This window comes from Microcaecilia unicolor, chromosome 6, assembly GCF_901765095.1.
Source record: "Microcaecilia unicolor chromosome 6, aMicUni1.1, whole genome shotgun sequence".
NCBI classification, from domain to species: Eukaryota; Metazoa; Chordata; class Amphibia; order Gymnophiona; family Siphonopidae; genus Microcaecilia; species Microcaecilia unicolor.
The window spans coordinates 321,294,413-321,320,701 of NC_044036.1; the positions used below are offsets into that span (position 1 = coordinate 321,294,413).

Sequence of the window (26,289 nt, forward strand, 5' to 3'; positions counted from 1 at the left end):
AATTGGTGTGTGTCCATTTTAGGTCTGAGACCTTACCGCCAGCCATTGACTTAGTGGTAAAGTCTCACACGTTAACCGGGCAGTAATGGTCAATGCGAATCCAAATGCTGCGTGCCAGAAAATAAAAATATTTTCTGACGCTCGTATTAGACGCGTGTCAAAAATGAAATTACCACCTGGGCCATGCGGTAGCCGGGTGGTAACTCGGACTTGGTGCTTGTTGGGCGCACGTAGGCGCTTACGCAGCTTAGTAAAAGGGCCCCTTAGATTGAGCCAGCCAAAAACAAAAAACAGATATTCAATGCTGGTAACAGGAAATGGCCTGGTATTGAATATCCGGGATCCTCGCCGATCGCAGCACTTATGCGTGCTGGCTCCTGTGGTCTGAATATCGGGCCCCATGTGCCTTTTTGACCACTTCTGCATATAAATCTGAAACTTTTCTATAATAATATGAATGAACCAAGCTTAGCATCAAAACCCAATCACCTTCAACTTCTGCATCAGCTATATTTATTAACACGAAACATAGACATCTGCCTTTTCATTATCACATGATCAAATTTTTTCCCCTCCCTAATACCAGGATACTCTGCGAGACTGTAACGAGGACTCTACCTGTTACAACACGGTCATCTCTCCCATCTACTTCGTCTCCTTTGTGCTGACGGCCCAGTTTGTTTTGGTTAACGTGGTGATTGCAGTGCTCATGAAGCACTTGGAGGAAAGCAACAAGGAGGCCAAAGAGGAGGCAGAGCTGGAAGCGGAGCTGGAGCTAGAACTGAAGAATCTGAACGCCCAACCTCCAGTCGCTGACCCCTTCATCTGGCCTGCAGCAGAGACCAGAGAGAGGCCAGAAAGTCCAGAAGGTCCCACCAATTCCATGCAAGCCAAGGTTGACTCTCAACTCTACTTGGTTCAGCCCACGGTGAGACACAAATGGGTTTATGTCTTAATGCATTGGCTAATGAAGCACGTAACCACATGACTCATTAAAATGCCCACTGAAGACTCATGGTAAAATGTGTAGAAATGGAGCGGACCGTAATTCTTGGCTAAGTTTTGTATTGCCTTGTCACCTTAGTTCAGTTCCACAGTGCTCTCTATCTTTCAAGATCTGTATAGCAAAGGCGTCATATTGAGGAACATTATCCAGTTCAATAATTATTACCTGCCAGTTAGAGACCATGATTAAACCAACAGTTCCAGTGTTCAGAATAAGAGCTTAACCCCTCTCCTGTCACAAGCTGATCAAGGAAAGAGTATTTAGAAAAATTAAATAAAATGGTCGCTTATAAATTCTCTTTCGATTTTAAGCACTTTTTCCTTCCATGATAACTTTTTGTTGTTACTCCCACAGATCATTGCGTAAACATCTGCATTCAGGGCTAGTATTTTTGCTCATTTCCGTTTCACAAAAAAATATTTCATTGTAAAATTTCAAGTAAGCCCCAATCCCCCCCCCCCCCCCCCCTCAGAAAGCAGTTGAAGGAGTCCCATTCAGGATGCAGTTGGCCAACAGTAGTATTTCTGATACTGTGTATGCCTGTGGGCACTAAAAGGTTTCAGCTCAGGTTGCTGCAAGGCAGTAAGTAAAGACATCTGTGAAACCAACCCAACCTGGACATTAGCCCTGGCATCTTCATTTGCACTTTGGCACTGCCTTCTCTTGCAGCTCGGTTGGTTTAATCATGCCACTTATCTACAACTCCAGCCATGCACATATGTTTTGACTCTACCGTGTGTCCTGTCCTCAGGCCCAGATGCATTAAAGGCGTCGGTAATCCCCGTTCCCTACCGATTCCATAGCGAATCGGTAGGGAACGGGAATGCATCAACGATAGGGAATGCAAATGAGCTACTCGTTGTAGCTCACTTGCATTCTCTATTCCTTCGGTACCTGAGTCGGAGAATCGGGACGTCCCTTTAGATTAGGCTCCTCTTCCTGGTCTCTTCAGCCAATCAAAGCGGGCTTAGCTGGCTGTTGTCAGCGAAACGCGCTCTGATTGGCTGAAGAGACCAGGAAGAGAAGCCTAATCTAAAGGGACGTCCCGATTCTCCGGCAACCAGGAAAACATAAAAGTTTTGCTGTGGAGGGGCGGCGAAGACAAAATAGAAGGGGGGAAAAAACACCAGCGCCGGCAGAGCTAAAAAAAAATGCGAAAAAAAAGACGTCTCTCAGAAGCGCAGGGAGAGTACGTCCTTAAAGGACGCCCCTCACATGCGCTCCCTGCTTTTTTTTTTTTTTCTTTTTTACCTTTTTTGGGGGCCCTTTTCCTTTCCGATTCCCTCACAGGAGCCCTAACGAGAGGTCAGACATCTCGTTAGGGTTCCTACGGTAAGGGAATCGGAAAAACGGTAGTGCATCTGATTATAATGGGCTGCAACGGTAGTGTAGCTCATTATAATAGCTTTTCAATCATTTGCATTCCGTTTTCGTTGCCTGCTACCGTGGCAGGGAAAATGCCCTTAGTGCATGCCCGGGGTGAACTACTTGCATTTTAAACTGGCTGGAACCAGTTTAAAATGCAAGTTTTGAGCTTGTTAGGTTTTGTGCATCTGGGCCTCAGTCTCTTTCCTTGTTTCTTCTGCATCATGTATGAAGTGCTTTGGAATAATTTTGCATGAAAGGTGTCATTAGAAACCTGTGCCTTCCCATCTCACACTTTCATATCCTGTCCAGTATTAGTCATTTCTCCACCTGATTAGAAACTGCAGGGAAGACAGAACAAAATTTACAGGGTTTCAGTCCAAGATTTTGTACTCCAAAAGCAATATACAATGTAAAGGGATATTAAATGCCTTTCTAAAAAACATTGACTATGAGAGACTATAATAGCAATGGTGAAAGCCTACTATAATCTTCCAGAGTTCAGTGTGTATCGTCTTTACTGAACCTTGAATGAACTGCCCCAAAAAACAGGATTTAATCTTCAGTCTGAGGTGGTTATGCCACAGAGAAAGCTGCCAAGGACCATTTTGTGTAGGTTATGTAGAGTTCACTGTGACCACTGAAATAATCCTGTTCCCCTTTCCACCGTCCTCTGGCTGATCAAAAACATTCTTCAGGTCTGTAAACCAGTTTTATTTTTTCAGGTCCTGGTTTAAACCTCTAAGCACAATAAGTTTTTCACTTTGCTCAATTCTGCCAGTCTTTCTGATTGAGATCAGACTACAGCAGGTTCTTTGGTTGTATTCATTTGCCAAGAAATTGTTGGATTATTTGTAGTAAATAATTAGCAGATTTTAGTACACACAGCTTCAGCTTTAGAAATGTTAATTTCTTTCTTCATCTCTCTCTCATTCACCCCTGAATAATTCACTGCTGAGTCACTTTAAAGTTGAAGTAACAAAACATCTGTTTACTCACAGTTTGTAGTTAGATTATAATCAGACAGGCTTATATATACATATTACTATACATTTGTATTATCAGCTCCTTCCATGTGCTTAGATGGTAATGGATGCTCACACCACCATAGATCCTCTCAGGTTAGGAGAGATCATGAGCTCCATGTGCTCCATGTGCTGCATCTGCTGCATCTAACCCCACAGGAAGTTGCATAGCTGTGTGACCTCTCTAAGTAATTCACATCAGAGGTCACAGAGTAATCACAGAGAAATAATAGGTGACAGGCAATGCATGTAAAAATACAATACATTCCAACAAACCCCTTCTCATGCATAACTGTCATGCAATTATTTATTCATACAAAGTCCAAGCTTTATACGCAGATTCACAAAATGTTCTCTGTGTAACGGTTTGGTCATGATGTCAGCTGTCATCTCACTGGTGTGACAATAGTGTAGACTGATGACCCCTTCTTTCGCCAACTCTCGCACGTTGTGGTATTTCGTTGCGATGTGCTTGGTGCGTGACTGAACCTTGTCATTCTGTGACAGTCGGATGCAGCTCTGATTATCTTCCATTATCTGGATTGGTCTTTTTTCAGCTATTCCAAAATCCAGCAAAAGTTTTTCAATCCACATCAGTTCTCTGCACGCTTCCGATACAGCCACATATTCAGCTTCTGTAGAAGACAAACTCACAATACTTTGTTTATGACTGGCCCATGAAATTTGTACATTTCCATACATAAACACATATCCACTTGTGGATTTATAATCAGAATGATCCCCTGCCCAATCTGAATCACAGTAACATATTAGTTTTGGATTACTATTGGCTGAAATCTTTAATTTACAATCAATGGTACCCTTTAAATACCTTACCATCCTTTTAACTGCAGTCCAATCTGATTTGGTAGGTGAGCTGACCCTTCTGCTCAAAATTCCTACTGCATTTGCTATATCAGCCCTGTATGTGGTAGCTAGATATAAAAGCTTACCTATGGCTGATCTATATTGGATGTTATCTGGTAAAGGTTCTCTTACTGTTTCATCCTTCAGAAAATCAGTGATCATGGGAGTGCTTACAACTTGGGCATCTTGCATACCTAAACTTTCAATAAGCTCATTTATTTTCTGCTTCTGGCTTAGAAGATAAGAACCATCATTTTGTTTCTCAATTTCTATACCAAGATAGTATGACACATTACCAAGTTCTTTTATCTCAACATTGTGGTTTAAATATTTTACAATGTCCTTGTACTCTTGCTCACTTTCGCTTGCAATGAGCAGATCATCAACAAAAGCTAAAATGTATGCATATTGTCCATTTGTGCACCTAGTGTACAAGCATTTATCTGCTTCACCTTGCTTAAATCCTAAATTTGTCAATATTTCATGCAATTTTTCATTCCAACATTTTGCACTTTGCTTTAATCCATAAAGACCTTTGTTTAATTTACACACTAGCTGTCTTTGTTTGTATTTATGAAACCTGTTGGCTGTTCCATGTACAAGTCTTCAGTTATATCTCCGTGAAGAAACGCTGTTTTCACATCAATGTGTTTGACTTGCATGCCTTTTGAGACTGCAATGCTCAGAAGTGTTCTTATTGTCGTGTGTTTCACTACAGGTGCAAACACTTCATCAAAATCTTCTCCATATTTTTGAAGATATCCCTTTGCGACTAATCTGGCTTTATACCTTTCCACTTTTCCTTGTGCATTCCTTTTTAACTTGAATACCCATTTGCATCCTATAGCTTTCTTGCCAGGAGGTAATTTTGTAAGAATCCAAGTATTATTTTTATTCAATGCATCAATTTCTTCTTGTGCAGCTTTATGCCATTCAGCAGCTTCTTCTGCTGACATTTTCTCAATCTCATCCCATGTTAAGGGCTCTTGAGCTTCTGCTGACTTTGTTAGGTAAGACAGTCTTGGGGGTGGAACACCTTTGTTTTCCCTGGATGAGCGTCTGACAACAGGTTGGTCCGACCTTTCCGCATCCTCTATATCTGAGAGTTCTTCTCCAATTGATTCCCCTTCTCCAACTGTACTGTCTTCTTCAATGATCCTTTCTGTGTCTGTTTCCTCTGTCTGTTCCTCGTTAGATACAGATGAGTTGCTTTCAGACATCTGCCTTGGTATGGCATTTATATACACTGGCATGTCTATTATGGTTCTAGTTTCATATTCTGGATGATAAGGCTCATCTGGGATAATCCAGCCTTTATCAACCCTTTTGTTTTCATCAAAATATGTAACATGTCTTATGCCAACAATGCCAGTTTTCAGATTCAAAATTCTATATCCTTTGTGTCCTGGAGCATAGCCAACTAAAATGCCCCTTTCTGTTGTGGAATCCAGCTTATGCCTTCTTTGCTTTGGTATATGAGCATATGCTGTACTTCCAAATGTTCTTATGTGTGACAGGTTTGGCTTCCTACCATGCCATGTCTCATGTGGTGTGCGCTCAGCGCCTTTAGTTGGCATTCTGTTTTGTAGGTACACTGCTGTGAGAATGGCTTCCCCCCATAGTCTTTTAGGGAGATTGCTATCTGACAGCATACATCTGGTCATTTCCACAAGTGACCTAAATTTTCTCTCTGCAACAGAATTTTGCTCTGGTGTATAAGCTACTGTTGTGATATGCTGAATGCCTTCTTGTTCTAGAAATGTGCGCATGCTTTGTGAAATGAACTCACCACCATTGTCGGTCTGAAGAACCTTTGGTTTTCTTTCAAATTTATTGCTCACCATGGCTACGTATTTCTTCAGCATGTCTGTGACTTGACTTTTTTCTTTCAGCAAATAGGCCACACAATATCTAGAGAAATCATCCAAGAATATTAGCACAAATCTGTTATTTCCCAATGATGGGATATTAAACGGTCCACATAAGTCACTGTGTATTAAGTCCAGTACATTATTACTCCTATTTCCTGTGTATGCAGGAAATGAGGGTCTCACACTTTTTTGAGTAACACAGTCTATGCATTTCTCCATTTTACCAGCATCTGCACTTATCTGAATGCCGGTGGCCAGTTGCTTACTGTAAAGATCCTGGATCACCTTAGAATCACGATGTCCCAGGCGGCGGTGCCAGATTTCCAGACTACTTTTACCATCATTCTTCCTTACTTGCGCCAGATGTGAGGCTTCACCTGAAATGCTCAGTTTATAAACATCATTATGCATAAAAGCTTCAGCATACACTTCATCATTTTTAGAGATTGTGCACTTACTGTTTTCAAAATGAATCGCAAATCCCTTCTTATCTAATGTAGATACACTAAGCATATTGCAAACTGCTTGGGGAATATACAAGACATCACTTACAGGAATTTCTTTAACTTCATTAGACACTTTGCATTTTAAGAATCCAATACCTTTTGCTTGGATCTTAGCAGTCCCTGCGTTTGCAGTTTTAAGAATACCTTCCTCTGGACACATTTCCTGAAAGAAATCTTTAGAATTGGTTAAATGGCATGTGCTCCCTGAATCCAAAATCCAAGTACTTTCATTTGAATTATTATTTACCATAGTCAAAGATTTTTCTGCCATTAGAAAGCCCCTGTGTTTATCTTTGTCCTTCATACATTTCCTGGTTTGAAAATTCTTTAGTTCCATTGGCTTAGGTGAGCTAGAGGGAGTGTTTTGTGTTTCCTTACACCATTTAGATACATGTCCATCCTTTCCACATGAGTAGCAAATCAGCTTGCCCTTGGGTGGAGTTTTCCCATAGCTCCGCCTTCCTCTGTTCTTTGCCAAGAAATTTGTTTCATTTCTCTCTGACTTGCTTTGAGAACACATCTCCTCAGAATCATTTATTATGCATTCCTGCCTTAGTTTTGATGTTGCCTGTTCAAAAGATTGCCCTTCAATGGCCTCATTTACAGACCTAAAAACATCAAACTTCTTTGATAGTGAGGTAAAAAGAAATGCTCTTTTCAATGCATCACACATGGGAATTCCAGAAAGTTCTAACTTTTGAAATGAAGACATAAGATGCATAATGTGATCATTACATTTACTTTTATCCCTTAATTTGGTTTCATTCAACTCTGCTAACCAAATTGGTTGCTGCTTTGCATATGTAGTTGCATACATAGTTCTCAGTTTATATAAAATGTCCTTTGGTGTATCTTTTCCCTCCACTAATATGGCTTGTTCCTCTGAGAGAGCTTCCAAAAGCATGCACTTCACATAATAGTTTGCATTGTCCCATTCAGCCATATTTTCAGCTGTTCTGTCTTGGTCTAAGCACATATCTAATCCTTTTGCTCGAAGGAGACATATGAATCTTAGTTCCCACTGCTGATAATTAAACTCAGTTAATTTAGGCACCTTGAGAGAATAGAAAAAGGGTGAATTTCTTCCCTCAGCCATTTTCTTAGCCTTCTGTCTGCTGTGTGGGGGGAGAGAGAGACAGACTGAATCTTTCCTTTAAAACTTAAGAGAAAAATGTGGCCTTTTTTTCTGCCTGGTAATATTTCTCTTCTTTTTCAATTCCTGGCCCTGGGCCCGTAACCCTTTTGTTGGATTATTTGTAGTAAATAATTAGCAGATTTTAGTACACACAGCTTCAGCTTTAGAAATGTTAATTTCTTTCTTCATCTCTCTCTCATTCACCCCTGAATAATTCACTGCTGAGTCACTTTAAAGTTGAAGTAACAAAACATCTGTTTACTCACAGTTTGTAGTTAGATTATAATCAGACAGGCTTATATATACATATTACTATACATTTGTATTATCAGCTCCTTCCATGTGCTTAGATGGTAATGGATGCTCACACCACCATAGATCCTCTCAGGTTAGGAGAGATCATGAGCTCCATGTGCTCCATGTGCTGCATCTGCTGCATCTAACCCCACAGGAAGTTGCATAGCTGTGTGACCTCTCTAAGTAATTCACATCAGAGGTCACAGAGTAATCACAGAGAAATAATAGGTGACAGGCAATGCATGTAAAAATACAATACATTCCAACAGAAATGCCCTTGCCCATAGGAGCCAACTTTTCATAAAGGAATTTTCTCAATATTGGGGGTGCTCAAGCACCCACAGAGTCGGCTCCTATGCCCTTGCCAGCAAACAGCTCCCTGATTGGTTAGTGGGGCCCAGCTGGGCCCTCGGTTCCACCTCAAGCTCTCACCACCAATTGTGTACTCTACACTTACCCCTTAATTCTATCATCTTCGGTGCACATTTTCACACTTGGAATTCAATAAATGGTGCTGAAAATTTGGCACCAAAATACTTGAATGGTAGTGCTGTTCTATAAATGGAGCATGCCCTTAATAGAATAGTGTTCGGCGCGGATCCTGTGTCTAAGTGTTGAGGCCGTACGTACTCCTGCTAGAAGCAAGTGTAAATGCTGGTGCCCGACTTAGGCGCGCTTTGGGTGAATTCTGTAAATCAACGCACAACTTTTTGGAATGCCCCTGACGTGCTCCTGACCATGCCCCCCCCCCCCCCTTTTCAGATAAGCATGATTGAAGTTAGGCGCCATGCTCTAGTGCTGTCCAATTCACAATTCAAATCGACTCGCCGATTCATTTTTACGTTAATCGATTTGTTTTCGGGAAAAATCAGGAGTCCCGATTCGGGACTTCCACACCACCTCTACTACTAGAATTATAAGAAATCTGGAATGGGCCTTAAATCTCCTTCCTAGAACTGAGTAACATGGTAGCACTGCCCATCCCTTTATGCAACATGACCTCCACCCCTCTCCCCCCCCCCCCCCCCCCAAAGCTCTTTCTTCCTGCCTTCTCCACCAGCCCCTAGGCCTCTGCCACACTCGCTTCCAGCTCCAGCCTCCATCCTGTGCTATATACTTTCTTCTTCAGCCCCAAGGCCTCTTGGAACTTTTTCTCCTACTTTCTGCAGTCTTCCTCCCTCTACCGACCTTCAGAGTGGCATCAACAATGAACATCAGTGTAGGCAGGGAGCTGAGCACAGCAGCCGCCAGCTGTAAGCTATCGGCAGTTGGGGCAGGTGGCAGCAACTTTAAGTTGGCAGCAGCGTCAGCCCCTGTAAATGGTGGGACCTGCAGTGGTGACTTCAGGGAGAGGAGCTGTAGTCATTGGCAGGAGGGACTGTAGCAGTGGTAGCCGTAATCGCTGGGAGCTGGCACTTGCAGGTTCTATAAGAATGGGACTCAGTAGCAGAATGTATATGGGAATCAGCGGGCGGCTGGAAGTTATAGGTCTTATAATTTCCAGACACCTGTTAAATGCTAAGGTTATACTGAATATGGCAGGGATTGGGAGGACTGTCTTCAGCTAGTATCTGTGGAGCAGAGGACTGGGGTGGGCTGAAACGTTTAGTGGGGCCATGGCCCCTGTGGCCCACCCCATTTTGATGCCTAGGTAGCTCAGCTTGGCACCATTCAGAGCCAACCTTTATTGTAGTTTATATTCCAAAAACAATCTTCAATGTGGCAAATCCTCAGTAGAACTTTGTCAACTTACAGTAAAAATTAGGACCGCTCTACCGTTTTACCCTCCCTTCTAAGGTAGCGCTGGGATTTTTACTATCCCAAGGATGGGAGAGATGCTACCTCCAAGCATACCCTGCATGCTGCTAGATCAGGGGTAGCAACCACACAGGCCTCGAAGACCTCAACTCATTCAGGTTTTCAAGACTTCCACAATGAATTTGAACAAGATCTATTTGCGTACAACCAGTGGCGTTCCTGGACTCGATGGCACCCGTGGCGGAGTGCCGATGCGCCCCCCCCCCCTGGGTGCAGCACGCCCCCCCCCCTAGATGACACCCCCCCTCCCCCAGGTGCACGCTGCTGGGGGGGGGTGCTGCGACGCGCGCCTGCTCCTCCGAGTTCGCTAAACTTCATTTGTTCGCTGCAGCTCCCTCTGCCCCGGAACAGGAAGTGGCATGCACCCAGGGCGGACCGCCCCCACCGCCCCCCCCTTTGGTACGCCACTGCGTACAACGGAAGCAGTACATACAAATTGATGTCATGCAGGTTCATTGTGGAAATCTTGAATACCTGACTGGGCTGTGGCCCTCCAGGGCCGTGGTTGCCCACTCTTGTGCTAGATGGTGAACAGACCATCATCCGTTGCATCAATGACGGCTGTCATCCATCTCTTCCAAAGAAAGAATGCCCCACTGCTGTGGATGCCCAGGGCCAACTGGTGTTGATGGACAGGGGTTCTGAAACACCGTTACAGTCTTGGCACTGAAACCATAAGGTTAGACCTGAAAACATAACTTTTAAGGAGTTATAATGCCCTTAGCCCTTGAATTCATCGCTTTTCAGCGCAACCTAGTTTTGCAGTTGTAACATTAGATTTTGCATTAAGATTCCAGAATACACAGCTGTGATGTCACAGTTACATTGTTACCTTCCCTGCAGTAAGTTTGCAGGAAGAGCCTTAAGAATGTAAATACAGTTCTGCTCCAAGCATGCATGTAATTAGTGACACATCCAGAAAAGAGAAACAAAAATAAAAATCCCTGCAGATGGCTAAAATATTCATTAAAATGTACAAGAACATTTCTAAATTTGAATTGTGAAAAAACAAATATATATATATTGTATCATCACCTCCTCTCTCTCTCTCTCTCTCTCTCTCTCTCTCTCTCTCTCTCTCTCTCTCTCTCAATCTCTCTCTCTCCCATCTCCCCACCCCCCACCCCCAAGTTTTTGAGGTTTATACAACAAGAGTTATTTTCCAAACACAGTTCTGAACAGAGCCAAAAGATAAAAGCTAATTAAGAATCAGGCTGTCATCTTGAAATCAACACTGGATTTTTGTTTTTTTAATTAAGAGATGGCTAGGTGGAAAGAGACACTAGTTTAACAACTGCTAAGGTTGGAGAGCAAGTGATTGGAAATGAATCACCAACCTTGGTCCAGATTGCAAAATGCAAAGATTACTACTGTAAATGTTTCTTTTCCCATACGAGGTTCTGATTTTTGAAACTACCTGCTGGGATTTTTTTTTTAATCCAGTTCTCCTTTTTGTCCTTGGTACAGAGAGAGTGGAATTCCAGTTCTGAACACTGGTGTGGGCACAAAATTCCTTAAGAGACTTCACTGGGGTTATTTTGACAGGGGCTGTCTTCATACAGTAAGAACAGCTGCCAGGTGCCCACGGAGAAAGAGCCACATTTGAGAAACTGAGCCCAAAGGGCAATCAATGCCAAAACTGAGCCCAAAAGACTATCAGTGTGCCTTTATGATATGGGGACATTTTTCAAACAGTTTTCCATCATAGACTTTGCACCTAATTTTAAAAAGAGAAACCATGCATGTACTTCTATGGCTATCAAGCACCTGTGGAATTTTGCACCTGCTGCTTTTTTGTGACTTGATTTTTCATCAAAATTCCATATGGAGATTTGAAAATACAATCTGTGTCGTTTTCTGATAGTACCCAATGCCCAGGATGAACTCCCATAAAAGTGGCAAAAGCACAATGCAAAAGCTTCAGGCCACTTGGAGAAGGCAGTTTCCAGACATTCAGGTTACTTGGGCAACCCACTACTTTTATCCACCATTTCTCAAACGGCCTTCTCTACAGGTTCAACATTTCAAAACAACATGAGGCTAACTCATTTCTAATGAAGATTTATTTATTTATGTATTTATTTGTTGAATTTATACCCAGCTCTTTCCCACTCAGTAGCAGGCTCAGTGCGGCTTACATAGTATGGAATTACATAGTATCACAGAAAGAACACAGCTGTAGCAATAGTAGAGGTATGATGTGGTTGTTAGGAAATAGGTTGAGATAGGTGAAATGGGCAGGGGATGTAGGGGTAGGAGAGGTAGGAGTGGGTTCATAGGTTAAGTCTGGTCATTTGGGTAGGCTTGTTTGAAGAGGTAAGTTTTTAGCGACTTCCGGAAGGGTAGATGGTCGCTAACTGTTCGAATGGGTCTTGGTAAGGCATTCCAGAGTTGGCTGCCTATAACGGAGAAGTTGGATGCGTAGTACGTTTTGTACTTGAGACCTTTGCAGTTTGGAAGGTGTAGATTGAGATATGTTTGAGAGGATTTTGATCCGTTTCTAGCTGGTAGGTCAATTAGGTTGGTCATGTAGCTTGGAGATTCTCCGTAGATAATCTTGTGAATCAGTGATTGGACCTTTTTTGAATGTTACTATCCTGTTCTCTGTCTCCTGTTTCTGCTTGTCTTTCTGTTCTCTTTTTAATCATTCCTTTATACTGTTTTTTATGAAAATGCTTTTCATGTCCTATTTTTTTTTTCCTTTCTTTCTTTCTCTCTCTCTCTCTCTCTCTCTCTCCGGTTCCCCCTCCCCTTCTTTTCCTGCGTGTTCCATGATGCTCCGTCCAGGAGAGACACTTGTTTGACACCATATCACTGCTGATCCAGGGATCGCTGGAAGGGGAAATGAAGCTAATGGATAACCTCTCGGGCTCCGTGTGCCATTACTACGCACTTCCTCCTCCTGAAAAATGCAGCCTGGAGAAGCAGGTTAATATTATTACATTTTCTTCAAATATTTTCTCCACCCCGCCAAAATTAAGCTGAATATTGTGCTCTCTGCACTGTGTTTTATACCAAAAGTGGTTCTAACAAGCAGACTTGCAAAAGGTGCCGGTCTGAAACGTTGCTTCCAAAACATGGAAGTGGCATCTCTCCCCTTCGTGTTTTCCTATTAATCAAAATTTTGCATTGCTAAAGGAGGGAAGAGAAAACTGAAAAGGCCAGAAAAAAATAGGTTATTTCTGCACAGAGAAGCTCAGGAAGATTGAGCAAAAGATACCCTGAGCAGGAAATCCACTTCTGATCATCTCAGCAAGGTGCAAATTCCTTTCTTTTTTTGAACACGAAAAGACCTGAATATATAATATCAGGGCGCTGAAATATTTATAAGGATGGTAGCCAAAGGGAAAATGGAATTTAAAAGTTGAGCACTTTTAGATGTTTGTACAATTCCTCAGTGTTTAATACTGGATGAATATGGACTAACCAAAAAGTCTACGCAAATGATGGATCAGACATTAAACAGCTCTCAACACTCAAAAAATTAGGCTCTAAACCTGTACATGGAAAAAGGATCATCATACATTTTCCAGGGTTTGAATCTTACATATCATGCACCCAACAAGGACTCAATTCTATAAATGGCGCCCGATAAAAATTAGCACTAAGCGCTATTCCATAAATAGAATAGCATTTGGCACTGGTATCCATGCCTGCACAAGGATTTACACCAACTAAATCCTGGTGTAAATTCTCACGCCTAAATTAAGCGTGGGTGTACTATATGTTATATCAGTGCGTGCAAATTCTTGGAATGCCCCTGATCTGCCCATGCCCCTTCCATGGCCATGACTCCTTTTTGGATCCACGCAGACCCCTGCACCTAAAGATGTGTACAAAAGTTTTAATTGATGCAAATTAGCACCGATAATTGATTATTAGCGCACACTTAGTGCTAATTGGCTAATTTGTCAATTAAATTGCACACACAAATTGGATGTGTCCCCATATTTGCGAGTGCAATTTTGAGCACCATTGGGGGAGATTCTATATATAGCACCTAAAAAAAATCGTTGTGGAAATCAATGCCGGCTAAGCATATTCTGTAAGCGACATCTAGATTTAGGCGCAGTATATAGAATACACTTAGTTGATATATCTAGTGCCTAAAACTTCATGCCTCCATTTACACCCCTGAAAATGTGGCATAATTCCCAGTGTGTAGATGTAGGTGCACTGGGCCATATTCTATAACTACATCCGTAAATTTCAGAATGTCCATGAAATGCCCGTTTCCCTGCCTATAACCACACCCCTGTTTTTCCTGCTTGCATTAGAACTTAGGTGTACAGCATTACAGAAAATACTTCATGAGTTATGCATGTAAATTCTAATAATTGCCAATTAGTGCTCATTATTGCTTGTTAAGAACTGTTATCAATGCCGATTGGCTTGTTAAGCCAATTAAGTTACGCGCATTGTTATAAAATACGCTTTGATTGCGGCACAGATCTCTAGGTGCGCTATATAGATTCCAGGGGCATATGTAGAATTAGAGCATGAATGCATAATCATTGGTCCCAGTCCCAATATTTTGGGTTTCTTTTTTAATGTGCAAGACCCATCGAATATTAAAACAATAATTATATGTCCTAGAGCACACGAGCAGTCCAAAGCATATCCAACCAGAAACTGCTGCAGCAGTCAGAAATATATGGAGAATACTCAGAGTAGACCACGTTTTGAGAAAAGTCCGTCTCAGGGAGTGCATTCATTTTAAATCTGCACAGCCTACTGCACATTAACCCATCTGTAGCACCAACCAACGCTTACAACTCAATGCTTAATTTTTGTTGTAAATAAATTAATAAATAAAAGGAAAAAGTGGCAAGTGTTGAGTATCACACCCTCCCTCTCTTGTTACTGGCTGTATGCTTCTGCTGTGTGCGAGAGATATACAGTGCCTTGCAAAAGACTTCACACCTTAGGAGATGAGGCCCAAAATGTGAAAAATGGACAAACATATAAAGTATCACATACCAGGTATAATGAGTTTATCTTGTTGGGCAGACTGGATGGACCGTACAGGTCTTTATCTGCCGTCATTTTTCTATGTTACTGTGTTACTCTTTGGGGTTCTACATGGAATGTTGCTATTAATTGGGATTCCAGAATCTTGTAACTGTTTAGGATTCCAGAATCTTCAAGAACTTTTAGTACAGGAACAGTGCTGGTCAGACTTCTATGGTCTGTGCCCTGAGAAAGGCAAGGACAAATCAAACTCGGGTATACATATAAAGTATCACATACCATGTAGGGCAGACTGGATGGACCGTACAGGTCTTTATCTGCCGTCATTTACTATGTTACTATGTTACTCTTTGGGGTTCTACATGGAATGTTGGTACTAATTGGGATTTCAGAATCTTGTAACTCTTTAGGATTCCAGAATCTTCAAGAACTTTTAGTACAGGAACAGTGCTGGGCAGATCAGTGTGGAAATACTCTTAAGTACCCAGTTACAGGATAGCGCCTAAGTGTATCCGCATGCAACTGCAAAGGGGGGGCATTCCCATGGGAGGAGCATGGGTGGGCCTGGGGCATTCTGGAAAATTGTGTGCAGTATACCGTGGATGCACACCCAATTTGTGCATCAGGATTCACATCTGGATTCAGTTGGTGTAAGTCCTTGCACCAGTGGTGTAGTTACAGGGAGGGCCACAGGGGCTGGGTCCCCACAAATGGGTCTGGGGCCCCTGGTTTCGCTGGCGGGGGTCCCCCAACCCCCATCGCTGAGCGATTGTCCTGTGCTGGTCTCGCCATACTGCCTACCCAGCTCTTCTCAGTCACACTGTGCACACTCGTTTTAGTGAAACTGAGCATGCGTGACACTTCGTGCATGCTTATTTTTTCATTAAAACGAGTGTGCACAGCGTGAGTGAGAACAGAGCAGGGCAGGCAATGCGAGACCAGTGCGGAACAAAGGATTCAGCTGGCGGAGGTTGGGGACCTCCACCAGCCAAGGTACCATCATACAGCGGCGTTGGGGAGGTGGGTCAAAATGTGCCTCCCTACACTTTGGACTCTGCCCCCCCCCCCCCCCCCCCCCCGAGGTCTGGCTATGCCCCTGCCTTGCACCCAAAGTTGGGTGCGGAATTCGATTCCCAACTCTATTCTATAAAGACCGCTCATTCTAGATCAATGGTCGGCAAACTCATTAGTCAACAGAGGAGTGGCCTAGTGGTTAGGGTGGTGGACTTTGGTCCTGAGGAACTGAGTTCGATTCCTGGCACAGGCAGCTCCTTGTGACTCTGGGCAAGTCACTTAACCCTCCATTGTCCCATGTAAGCCACATTGAGCCTGCCATGAGTGGGAAAGCGCAGGGTACAAATGCAACAACAAAAAAAAAATATCAACAGTACGATTGAAATTTCTTTTGAGAGCCAAATTTTTTAAACTTAAACTATATAGGTAGGTACATTGGTATTAACTTAATTAGGGTACTCCTAAGCTGACCTTTGCTAAAAACTCAGTAATGGCCAGCATTGTGCAGTAGGACTGAACTCACTCAGTTGTCTTGGCTATTTCAAAGTGCAAGGAACTTGTGCAAACAGTATCTACCATTCACTACTTTTAATAGAATTACAGCATTAAAACCAACCATTCAAGGAAACTGTATAACTCCACCCCCACCCCACGCAGCATGAGTTTGAGGTGCACTGCTACCCAGCCCCGCCCCCACCTGTCCACCACCCTCAGCTCCCCAACAGCCCTCCTTTCTCCATTCCTCCCGGCCGTGGCCACCCAGGGTTTAAACCTTACCTTTTTATTTTAAGTCGCAGCAATCGACGGCTCACTTCCAGGCTCCAGCTTTTCCTTTCCCACTCAGTAACTCCCGCCCGCCGCCGGCCCTCGCGGAAACAGGAAATACCTCATCACCTCATCAGGAAGGCGGGGCATTGAACGGGAAGTGAAAGGCTGGAGGAGGTGAGCCGTCGGCCCGTCGCTGCAACTTAAAATAAAGAAGTTTAAACGCTGGGCGGCCACTGGCAGGAACGGAAAAAGGACGGAGGGCTGTCGGGGAGCTGAGGGCGGGCGCCTGTGGACTGACTGTGAGCGCCGGACAGTGGCGGGGAGCAGACTCGCGGGAAGAGCCACACTCAAGGGGCCAAAGAGCCGCTTGTGGCTCGTGAGCCGCGGTTTGCTGACCACTGTCCTAGAGCAACCTTTATAGAATAGAGCTAAACACCATATACTGAATCCAGCCCCAAGTATGAGGATGCTTTCAGGCAAATGGGGACGAGGAAGCTTATGAAGCAGGGGCGTATCTGCTATGGGGCCATGGGGGCCAGGGCCCCCGTAGATTTGGCTCTGGACCCCCCCCTACCGACGACCCTCGCAACCCCCCCGCCCGCCGCCAACGTGCCGTCGCCGTCCTTTGCTGGCGGGGGACCCCAACCCCCGCCAGCCAAAGTCGTCTTCCTTCGTTAGTTTGGGTTTCTTCTTTCTGAGTCTGACTCTGACGTCCTGCACGTACACAACGTGCAGGACGTCAGACTCACAGAAACAGAACAAAGCCTGTTTCTGTGAGTCTGACGTCCTGCACGTACATGCAGGACGTCAGAGTCAGACTCAGAAAGAAGAAACCCAAACGAACGAAGGACGACGACTTCGGCTGGCGGGGGTTGGGGTTCCCCGCCAGCAAAGGTAGGCGACAGCGGGCGGGGGGTCGAGAGAGTCATCGGCGGTCGAGAGGGTCGTCGGGCGGGCAGGCCACAGTTGTTGGAGGTGGTTCTGGTGGCGGCGGGGGGTGGCGGCAATGGCGGCGGCGGGGGGGGGTAAAATGTGCCCCCTCACCTCGGCTCTGGACCCCCCTACCGGCGAAGTCGAGATACGCCCCTGTTGTGAAGATGGATTGTGCAAAGTACAGGCAGATCCTTGAGGAAACAGGGCTGGGGTGAAGATTCACCTTTCAGCAGAACAATGATCCTAAGCACAAAGCAAAAAGCAACAATGCAGTGACTTAGCAAAAAAAAAGTGAATGTCCTCAAATCAAAGCCCAGACCTTAATCTAATAGAACATCTGTGCTAAGACTTGAAGACTGTAGTCCACAGATGATCCCCAGTCTGTTTTGAAACTGTCCAAAGTTGAGAGACACTTATCCTAAATGATTTGTGACTTATTTCTACCAAACCTATGCAGTCAAGACTTTCTGGTTTCCTTTTCTTATTTACTTTTGCATTATTTCTAGAATTGGTCTCTCATGCTGAAAAGTGTAGAGCATGTTGTGGAGATCAGGGGAAAACTGCTATTTTAATGGCTTTGAATTATGTTTTAAGACAGCCCAAGGTAAAGAATGTATGAGCTTGTGAAGACTTCTATAAGGCCATGTATATGATTCCTATTACAGCATTGTATTTTATTTTTGTTACATTTGTACCCTGCGCTTTCCCACTCATGGCAGGCTCAATGCGGCTTACATGGGGCAATGGAGGGTTAAGTGACTTGCCCAGAGTCACAAGGAGCTGCCTGTGCCTGAAGTGGGAATTGAACTCAGTTCCTCAGTTCCCCAGGACCAAAGTCCACCACCCTAACCACTAGGCCACTCCTCCACTGTTGCTACTATTTGAGATTCTACATGGAATGTTGCTATTCCACTAGCAATATTCCATGTAGATGTCGGCCCTTGCAGATCACCAGTGTGGCCGCACGGGCTTCTGCTTCTTACGTCCTGCACGTACACTCACAGAAACAGAAGCCTGCGCAGCCTTCTACATGGAATGCTGCTAGTGGAATAGCAACATTCCATGTAGAATCTCCAATAGCAGCAACATTCCATGTAGAATCTCCAATAGTATCTATTTTATTTTTGTTACATTTGTATCCCACACTTTCCCACTCTTGGCAGGCTCAATGCAGCTTACATGGGGCAATGGAGGGTTAAGTGACTTGCCTAGAGTCACAAGGAGCTGCCTGTGCCTGAAGTGGGAATCGAACTCTCAGTTCCCCATGACCAAAGTCCACCACCCTAACCACTAGGCCACTCCTCCACTTTCTTTCACCATAGAGGTTCCTATCAATAGTCTACCAGGAGTAAGGGTCTACACTTTATTTAAAAGACAATGTTCAGACAAACCAGGGATAAGATCATATTATTATTGCATTTAAATTTCAGCCATAGGAAGCCATGAGTAACCGAAACAGTTATTCATACCTAAAATCAGTAAAAGGAACAATTTTCCTTCCATGTAGAATGATTTTTTTAAATCTAAAATAGCACCACCAGAGGGATAAATTTTGACAGCAATATGCTGCAGACCCAGCACAGAATGCCATATGGCTTCCTACCTAATTTACACACAGGCTGCCTCAAAGGAGCTGCTGCTGCCTTCCTCACGCCTATTCAGAACATGACAAATCAGGAGCTCTCTGCCCGAAACCACATCACTGCCGCCGACTCTGCCTGTGCCTTCCTTGGGGCGAGATCTGCTTTGCCCTGCTCTGTCTTGATACACTCAAAATACATTTTGGCAATAATAAATTGTCTAATTGCCAGGATGGTAAATGGGTTCCAAGAACCTACTTAAACATACAGCAATTATAGGCATAATCCAGACATTCTCAGTCAAGACCTGCTTTTGCTGCTGACTCCCTTAGGCAAAAAGACGCCCTGCCTCCCCCAAACATCGGCACTGATGAACTCTAAGAATTGCATTATTACAGAAGTAAAGGTGTTAATGACATTTCTTGACTCCCCATACCAATAATAAGAGAAATGCTGCACTGGCGTACAGAGACCGAGCAAAGTGACAGATTGCCCTAAGCGTCTTAGAACATTTCCTCCGCATCTCAGTGACAGACACACACGACTTGCTAAGCACTATCAGCTAAAGAAAATTGATAATAAATTTAACAGCCGTCCTCCCCTCCTCTCTGAGCATGCACTGAAAACGTAGAAGTCCCTACAAATTTGGAGATATTACTTAATAAAAGAAGGTCATTTTTGTTGTAACGTGTATGTCACACGTGTGTGTGATATGTATTGCGTGCCATGTCCACCTTTATTGTCTTTCCTGTAAGCAGAAGTTTTTTGTGTGTGTTAGCAGAAGGCTGCTCCTCTATTCCTTCTCTTTCCTCAGCTCTCTGAAGTCCAGGGGCGTAGCCAGACAACAGATTTTGGGTGGGCCTAGGCAAGAATTGGATGGGCACCAAGTGTTCTCCACACCACCACCACCAAAAAAATATCTAAGCTGGCAGGAAAACGCTTCTTTCCACCTTGGCAGTCTGCAGAAGGCATGCACTGAAAACTGAGCATGCGCAGGTTCCGGTATCGTTGAGAGTAGCATTTTTGTTACCATTAGGCAGAAGTCTTCGCTGACTGAGCTTTGGATCCCCATGTGTGCTACTGTTGGGTGGGACCTGGCCCACCCAGGCCCACCTGTCGCTACACTACTGCTCTGAACCAAGCCTAAATACTGCACATAGGGGTCCTTTTTACGAAGGCACGCTGAAAAATGGCTTGCAGTAGTGTAGGCGTGGGTTTTGGGCGAGCGCAGAATTATTTTTTAGAGCACCTGTAAAAAAAGGCCTCTTTATTTTTTTGCCGAAAATGGACGTGCGGCAAAATCAAAATTGCTGCGCGTCCATTTTGGGTTTCAGACCTTATCACCAGCCATAGACCCTAGCGGTAAAGAATTTGGGCGATAAGGACCTACGCGTGTCAGAGGCCCCTTGGAGCACGTCTGCTACGCGCGTATCTGATGCGTGCCAAAAATGAAATTACCTCAAGAGCCACGTGGTAGTCGGGCGGTAAGTCCATTTTGGCGTGGATTGGGCGCGCGTAGGCGCCCACGCGGCTTAGTAAAAGGGGCCCATAAAGTTTTAAGTAGAAGTGAAGGATTCAGTAGACTGAAAATTCTGCAGCATTGACTTCAGAAAGCACGAGGTCCTGGACGATTCTGGCACACAAGAAAGGAAGGCTGTATGTACAAGTGAATGATTGTAATGGAACATGATAATAACTGATGTCAGGGTTAGCTTCATAGAACATTGTAGTCACAAGACATGTCTAACTGCTCCCCAGGCTCCATCCACACACCCGGTGAGACAAGAGTTCACTAACCTGAACTATTCTACAGCTTGTCAAGATTTCAGGAGGTCCACTGGGAACTATGCAAGAATAAAATTTCCATGTACCGAGTCTCCAGTGCAAACGAACAGCCTCTTGTGTATTCCTGCTGGATGTCTTGAAAACCTGAATGTCCTCTTACTAAGGAGCACTGAAAAATGGTCTGCGGTAGTGTAGGCGCGGGTTTTGGGCGCGCGCAGAATCATTTTTCAGCGCACCTGGAAAAAAGGCCTTTTTACATTTTTGCCGAAAATGGACATGCAGCAAAATGAAAATTGCCACGCGTCCATTTTGGGTCTGAGACCTTACCGCCAGCCATTGACCTAGCGGCAAAGTCTCATGCGGTAACCAGGCAGTAATGACCTACGCGCGCCAAATGCCACCTGGCACGCGTCCGATACATGCAGCAGAAAATAAAAATTATTTTTCGGCTGTGCGTATTGGACGCGCGGCAAAAATGAAATTACTGCTAGAGCCACGCGGTAGCTGTGTGGTAACTCCATCTTTTTGGCACGCATTGGGCGCACGTAGATGTTTACACAGCTTAGTAAAAGGGCCCACATGACAGGCTAGCGTTGAGAAGCAGCTCAGCCAGAGTTTTGAGTCTCAACATCTCATTGATGCTTTCCAACCCAGCATAAGGGGTAAATACAACATCACTTTGTATTTGCTTACACCGGAGTCTGCAAACGCAGCTCTGGTACTCTGTAAGCCACATTGAGCCTACAAATAGGTGGGAAATTGTGGGATACAAATGTAACAAATAAAATACAAATAAATAAATGACAGAGCCGTAGTAGTGGGTGGTTTTTAAATACGTCTCTAAGTTTGATGGAACTATTTAAAAGTTATTACAGGTCCATTAACAACAATCTTGTGCTCACCGGTTAATTTCCCATTAGCAGTGATGACCTGGCATTGCAACTACTAAATCCAATGATTTGAGCCACCAAAACAGTTTGATGTGATTTGATTTATTTACTTGATATACCCGCTTAATACAATAACGTTTGAAAGCAGTTTACAATAATAAGGTTTTAAAACAATTTACAACAATATACAACATTCAAGAACATGAGAATTATAATATTAAAAAAAATTATTACTTATATTAATGACTAAGAACAATTAAGCTAAAATGCCTTCAGACACTTGTGACCATGCTCTTGAAAAGTTGATGCTAATCACAAGACAGGACATATTAGGTGATATTAAAAAGGCATAGGCAGCTTGTTCTGAATGCATGCCATTTAGATTTCTGATAGTCCTTGCATAATAATTTATCCATGTTAGTCTTTGCGAAAACCAAAATATACATATACATATACCCTGGGATCCTATATATTGTATCTTAATTTCCACATGGAAATTGAAGTGTATTCTATAACCATGCAAGTAACTTAATTGTTTAACTAGCTAATCAGCACTGTTAATTGGATATTGACAAGCAATTATCAACACTAACTGGCACTAATTAAGATTTACGTGCACAACTTCCTAAGCGTATTCTGTACTATGGTGCGCGTAAATACTAAGTTGCATAGTTGAAAGGGGGTATGGCCAGGACAGGGTATGGGCGTTTCTAAAATCTGTGCACATTGTTATAGGATACACCCGCTCTGCACGTAATTTATATGTCAGGAATTACGCCAAGTAAAACATGGTGTAAATGGCTATGGCTACATTTGGTCACGTGGAGGGGCGCTTGGCATTATTTTATATTCCGTGCGGAAATGTAAGCCTATTCTATAAAATGTAGGCGTACTTTACAGAATACGCCTAGGCTTATTTTTTTTTATGCAGAATTTTCAAGGGCCTTATATAGAATCTAGCTCATATTGCCTTCACATCAAAGACCAGTTGGAATGTTCAGTCACATGTAAGATGCAAAGAATTCTGTCCTGTACAGTCCTGGACACTAACTCCCCTGTTTACTAAGCCACGCTAGCAGCTGCTATGTGCTAATGCCGACACAGCCCATTCATTTTGAATGGGCTGTGTCGGCATTGCCACACAGCAGCCCCTAGCACAGGGGAGTAAAAGCAGCTGTTACCCTGGTTGCTGATGCCACGAATATGAAGATGTTAAACTAAGGCAAAACTAGAACCATATGTTTAGGTCCAGAAATGACACTTTAAAATGGTAAATAAGTAAATCAGGGCGTAGGTACGGGGGAGCCACGGGGGCCTGGGCCCCTGCAAATATCATCCAGGCCCCTGGGTTGGCTGGCAGGGTTCCCCAAACCCCGCCAGCCGAAGCCTTCTTCAGTGCCGGTCTCTGACGCAGCTGCGTTCGCTGCCTGCCCCCTGCACAGGAGGAGCAAGAAGAAAGAAGAGCAGGGGGCAGGCAGCGAACGCAGCTGCGCTGGAAACCGGCGCTGAAGAAGGCTTTGGCTGGTGGGGGTTGGGGACCCCCGCCAGCAAAGGTATTTATTGGCAAGGCGAGGTGGTGGGGGGAGGCGAAGCGGTGGGGGGGGCGAGGAGGCGAGGCAAAGCATGGCGGTGGTGGGGTGGGGGCGGCACTCAAAATGTGCCCCCAACCTCGGGCCCTGGCCCCCTCCCAACGTGAAGTCTGGCTACGCCCCTGAAGTAAACATCATGCAACCTGTCTAAAAAATATGGGAACTATGATCCCTATAAACACTATGCCTGAGGCACTTGTAAGGACTAGTTGTCTATAGACAAGTGTCAAAGAAAAATGTTCTCCTAGACTTCAAAAATTAAAAAAAAATGGCTGTAAAATATATCTACTATAATAATTTGCACCTCCAACGTTCTGAAGCTGACTGCCAGGAAGTTGAAGCCCAGTTCGTAATGTCTGAAGCCTTCCGGTGATGTCACTGTGTTGCCTGGGAAACCGTGACGTGACTCAAGCATGGGCGCTACGTGTTCGCACCACCATCTCCATCCTCTCCCAATTCAGCAGTCAGCCTCCCCTCCCTGTACGTCGCCCCCCCTCCCTCTGTCTTTGTGGCCTCCGAGTGCAAGGAGGATGTGTGCGAGTGCCCCAGCCCTTCGTACGTGGCAGCTGCTGTTTAAAAAGTTTTACCTCCTGCTCGGCCGGCAACACTCAAGTCCACCAAGTACAGACGTCGCTTCAGACAGGTTGTGGTTCGCTGTTCCTGTGGTCCTGCCCTTCCGCAAACAGGAAATGAGGGCGGGACCAGAGGAACAGCAAACCACAGCCTGTCTAAAGTGGCGTCTGTACTTGGTGGACTTGAGTGTTGCCAGCCGAGCAGGAGGTAAAACTTTTTAAACAGCAGCTGCCACGTACGAAGGGCTGGGGCACTCGCACATGTCCTCTTTGAACTCGGAGGCCACAGAGACAGAGGGAGGGAGGCACTGGGCGGCGGAAATCGGAGAGGGGGGTCCTGAGACGAGAGGGGGAGGGCGTGGGAGGGGGGGGGGGGGTCCTCAGATGAGAGAGGGTGGGGGGTCCTGGGAGGAGGGGGAGGGAGGAGAGGGTGATGAGGAGGGGGAAGGGGGAGGAGGGGGGTCGGGAGGGGGGAGGATAAGGAGGGGGAGGAGCAGTGGGGAGGGGGTCCTGGAACCTTGCTAGTGCCCGTTTCCTTTCTGTTGGAAATGGGCCTCTTTTACTAGTCACTAATAAAAAAAGAAAAGAAAAAAAAGATATTCCACAAGTAAATTTCAAAATGCTCAACAGTCACTGCAACAGAAACATTTGTCAATCAAATTGATTCTCAGTGAATCAACTAAAAATAAGGGAGGAGAAAGATCTCAGAATTGTTTTCAGGCAATCCATTTATCGATAATTGCTGTCTTGGTTCTTTTATATTATGGAAATTAGTATCTCGCCAGTTAGAGCGCCTGAATTCTCAAGGGGTGGCTATGTAATAAAGAAATGTAGTTCCATTTGCAGTGTTTGTAGGTAGTTCATTATGATCTTATGAGATATAATCACGGCTGAAGGAGCCAAAGCTTCTGATGGCCCAGTTTTAAATCCCAGATAATCACTTACTGACTGTGTAAAGGGAACAGGTCTAAACAGAGAAGTCCTAGTTAAACACTTAGGAAAAAAAATCTTTGACTTTGGAATTTGAAAAATGTATGTTTATAAACCATTATCAGCCATTCAGCGGAACAGAAGGGGGTGGATAGGGGTGTGCCCTCATTAGCATGCCTTAAATTTAGTGTGCTCAAAATTGATTTAAATACAGGTTGAGTTATGAATGAATGTATATAAGAGCAATTAACATGCATTAAAAAGTTCTGACACACATATAAAGAAAAATTAACAAAAAAGTTTTAAACCAAAAAGAATGCCCAAAATGGGTGTGGGGGGAAGGGGGTCCAAAAACAAACATGAAAACAAACCAAAACATTTTTCATGCTATAGTATTTTAATGATTGCAAACAAAAAAAAACCAAAACACATTCCCCAACAAAAGTATAGATTAAAAAAAATGTTGGTATACATGTGTTTTCAAATTAATGTTTTAAGAGATGTCATGGTTTTTTTGTTGTTGTTGTTTACTTCTGTTTCTAGTGTCACACACCTATCCTCAAAGAGCCAATAAAACCAAGACCAAGATAAAAATGGTTTCTTAATTTCTTCTATGTTTAACAACTGATTATTGGACTTTGTTTTTCTATTTTGATACTGTCACATCCTGGTGAGAAAACAAACCACCCATTCTGTCCTCATCCCTATGTTTATACTGTCCCTTAACCCTATTTTGCTCCTCATTTGTCTCCCAGATCAGGCCAAGTGCTAGGATAGTGCAGAAGGCTGCAATATTTGGAGATTTAACCGAGATATATTAAGACCTAAGGCTGGAAGAGTGAGCAATGCAGTTGTCACCAACTGAGATGCGTTGGTAAATCTAATGCATTCCATATCAAGACTAAGGTGCATCGACAGCACATTTTAAGAGTTAACTTGGTGGGGGCAGGAGGTGGGTTCTCAAGAGTAAAATAGTAAGTGGTCTTTGGCTTCTATTCCCATTCAAACTTTGATTGTTGATGGGTCTTCTAATGAGGGTACCAAATAGTTGCTCTGGTGGTTTTAATGATGTAGATACCTGTCCAAAGGAAACTGGATTGGACTGGGAACACCTAATATCAAATAGCTTTCGGATAGCAATGGCATTTTCCCCAGTATCAATACAAGGTGCATGTAAACTGGTAACCTAACGCAATAGGTTCTGTATGCCTATGGAAGCCCACTGAGCCATCTGCTCTTCCAGAATATTTCTAATTCCATACTTCTGGAGCAGTGTGATTTGGGAAATTCAGCATTGATATATGATCAGTAAGTCATTGTTTTAAATCTTTAAGTCTATGATATCAAGGAGTTTATAAGAAAATAAA

At 43.9% G+C, this 26,289-nt stretch overlaps 1 protein-coding gene across 1 annotated transcript in view; it reads left to right on the top strand.

The window, feature by feature from the left end:
• CACNA1G (calcium voltage-gated channel subunit alpha1 G) overlaps positions 1-26,289 on the top strand; it is a 274,000-nt gene that overhangs the window by 225,355 nt on the left and 22,356 nt on the right. Inside the window, 2 exon segments of the mRNA XM_030208360.1 lie at positions 587-928; positions 12,678-12,818. Coding sequence (XP_030064220.1) covers positions 587-928; positions 12,678-12,818 — 483 coding nt within the window.